The 2,703-nt window shown below is 46.3% G+C and overlaps 2 protein-coding genes across 2 annotated transcripts; both read left to right on the forward strand.

Moving 5' to 3' along the window:
- Window positions 1-30: 30 nt before the first annotated feature.
- PENARI_c265G03376 (uncharacterized protein) lies at window positions 31-591 on the forward strand (the record flags this gene model as incomplete). The annotated part of the gene is made up of 2 exons (XM_022638236.1): window positions 31-296; window positions 360-591. Coding segments are annotated over 2 exons (498 nt in total), but the record flags the coding sequence as incomplete, so codon positions are not given.
- Window positions 592-1,732: 1,141 nt separating this feature from the next.
- PENARI_c265G12026 (uncharacterized protein) lies at window positions 1,733-2,659 on the forward strand (the record flags this gene model as incomplete). The annotated part of the gene is made up of 1 exon (XM_022638237.1): window positions 1,733-2,659. A coding segment is annotated over one exon (927 nt), but the record flags the coding sequence as incomplete, so codon positions are not given.
- Window positions 2,660-2,703: the final 44 nt, after the last annotated feature.

The raw sequence follows: 2,703 nt of genomic DNA on the forward strand, positions 1-2,703 counted from the left end.
GAAGAAGCACAAATGGATATGCGTTTCAGCATCACGGTTGGTGTGGCTAACTGGGCGCTGCTTGCTGGCTATCTAGTCGTTCCCGGCACGTTCACATCACTGCAGACCTCGAGCCAGGTTGAAAAGACGTTGCAAACCAACAAGGCCGGCCGTACCGCTCTACATATGATCCAGAACCCCCCGTTACTCGCTATTGCGTGCTTCCTTTTTGTTAGTGGCACTGCAGCTCTCATGTGGCTGATGCACGTCCCAAAGCTCAGGGGAAACTACCCCTGGCTGATTAACAAAGTGTTTGTGTAAGTGAGCAAATCCCACTTGAGAGGTTTGAGAAGCCAGATCCCAATTTAACGCTGAACTAGTCCCCTATGCCTGCATGCTGTTGCCGGACTGCTGACCACTGTCATCAACGTCTGTACGTCGCAAGGTGGGAATTGGTCGGTAATGGCTATTATAACAACTGCTGTTACTGGAGCAACTCTTCTGATCTGTTCAGCACTTCTCGCGCTTTACAAATTCTACAAATTGGAGCGGATCAGAAAGGAAGATGAGGATATCCGACGTTCGCGAGCCTCGATCACGTCTGATACGTGATATCATAGCTTTCAGGGCTATGAAGGGCATCTCTATCGCTATGGAAATGGGATTGCTATTTCCCTTTATCCTTTATTTTAATCTTACCCCTGATTTTGGTACTGCAGAAGGCCTTTTGCTTCTGGAGTCAAGTCGTGAAATTCCACCGTCTGAATCTGCCTGTGGATTTTTATGTATTTCCTGATACCTCTCTCGTTTATCATGTCACGCAGAATTAAGTCTTGTTTAGCTTTCCGGTTCCCATACAGTATTCAGCATATAGTTCTGTCTTGAAGTCATGAAGCAGCATTAGTCTGAGGGCAAATGGCGTAAAATTGCAGGTTTAACGTAAAAGAGGGCTTCGTTCAGAAGCTCTGAATGAGCAGTAAATTGGATATCGACTAAGTGGCTCTCTATGACGCCACTCTTACTCAAGAGCGAAGCGCATTTATGTGAGGTTGGATGAAGTTCCGAGTCAAGTCAGTAATAGTAAAAGAGGGCATTTCAGAAACCAAATGCACACCTGGTTCTGTATGAGTCTACCCACTTGCAGGCCAAAAAACACAGGTAAACTTTGCATTTTGCAAACCGGTCGTTTCTCTTGATTCAGTTGCTCAATTTGAAACCTATCTAGCATAATCAATGAATGAGTCCTTGAGGTCAGCACAATTGGGTTCGTCGAGCGACAGCTTACTGAAAGTCGCCGCAAATGACATTCACACGAGGAACAAAGATGCTAAAATGTTCATACGTTGATTGATCAATCTTACTCACAAAAATGCTGGCTTGATTCAATACTTGAAAGAGGGGCGGCTCCAAAAGTAAACTTCGAGGAGGTTGCATCCAGCTAGAAGAAGCGATTATACTTAGGGCCTGAGCTTTAGACCCCACCAGAGACGCAAAAAGCGTGTGCCATCTAGCCTCTTTATTCTAAGGCAGGAACTGAACGAGCTAGAACGCAAATTAATGCTCAGTTGCGCTTTCCATAATGTCAATAAAATTGAAATCAGAGGCCGACGCATTTACTTGTACTTCACAATCAATATACCGGCCCTATGTCGTTACTACGGTCTGACCTTGATATCTGAAATGCATAAATACCTGCCATCAACCGCGTAAATTCTTTGCTTTTCACGGAAAAGATCAGGTCCGTTCTCTCAATATGGCCTCCAACAGTGGAGTAAAGAAAAGCAAGGACAACAAGGATAATAAGGACAACCATTCCAAGCTTGTTGAAATGCAAAAACTAGCCCAAAAAAACGCCATATCTTCTGCAAAGATTAAGAGCGCAGCTGAACAGGTGGATCTCTCGGAAGGACCTCGTCCAACAGACAACTCGTCAGACATACACGATAGCGACCAGCCTAACAACATTGATCCAACCGATCAAGCCAATGCCTCATTGCCATCGCACAGCTCAGTGGTAGAGTCTATCGAGAGAGATGACACCCCGATGCATGACGCTGGCTCGGTACATCAGGCTGGAGAGGGGTCAAGCTCGAATATTCATGAACGCCACTCTATGGCCGGTCATCCACAAAATCGAACCGATTTGTCACCGGAAGCACGAGGTGCTAGTGAGTCCAGAGACCCAGAGCTTTTAGCCAGCCTTGATCCGTCAGAAGATGACGAGGAAACCGACGCGGTTGTGGATGGATGGGGAAAGCTGCGAGGATCAACCTTCGTCATCCTCCAGTATGGGCCTCGTCATGGAGCCAGATACAAATTCAAATACAGAAATGGATATACCAATGACAAAATGAACGACATTTCTGAACGAGAGTTGCGGATTTCCCAGATCAAAGCTAGTCCACGGAGCAAAGTCTGGCGGTATACCAAACACAATGTTGTCGGGATCTACGGGATTGCCTCCGAAGAAAGAAAGTATCCGGATAAACAATACAAGTCTGATCCATGTTCTTGGCTGAAGATTAAATGGAAGGACCTGCAGTCAGAGGATACCCACAACATGCAAAACTCTTGTTCTTGGATTCCGAGATCCGATTTCACTCGCTTCTGCAATGGCAAACGCGCAGCGGACGCAAAAATCAAAGAGGTCTGGGAGAAACAAGAAGAACGCTATCTGCGGGTGCTCCAGAGCGATGCTGGAAGAAGCAATGAGGATCGGTCTCC

The sequence above is a fragment of the Penicillium arizonense genome, assembly GCF_001773325.1.
Source record: "Penicillium arizonense strain CBS 141311 chromosome Unknown PENARI_contig265, whole genome shotgun sequence".
NCBI lineage: Eukaryota > Fungi > Ascomycota > Eurotiomycetes > Eurotiales > Aspergillaceae > Penicillium > Penicillium arizonense.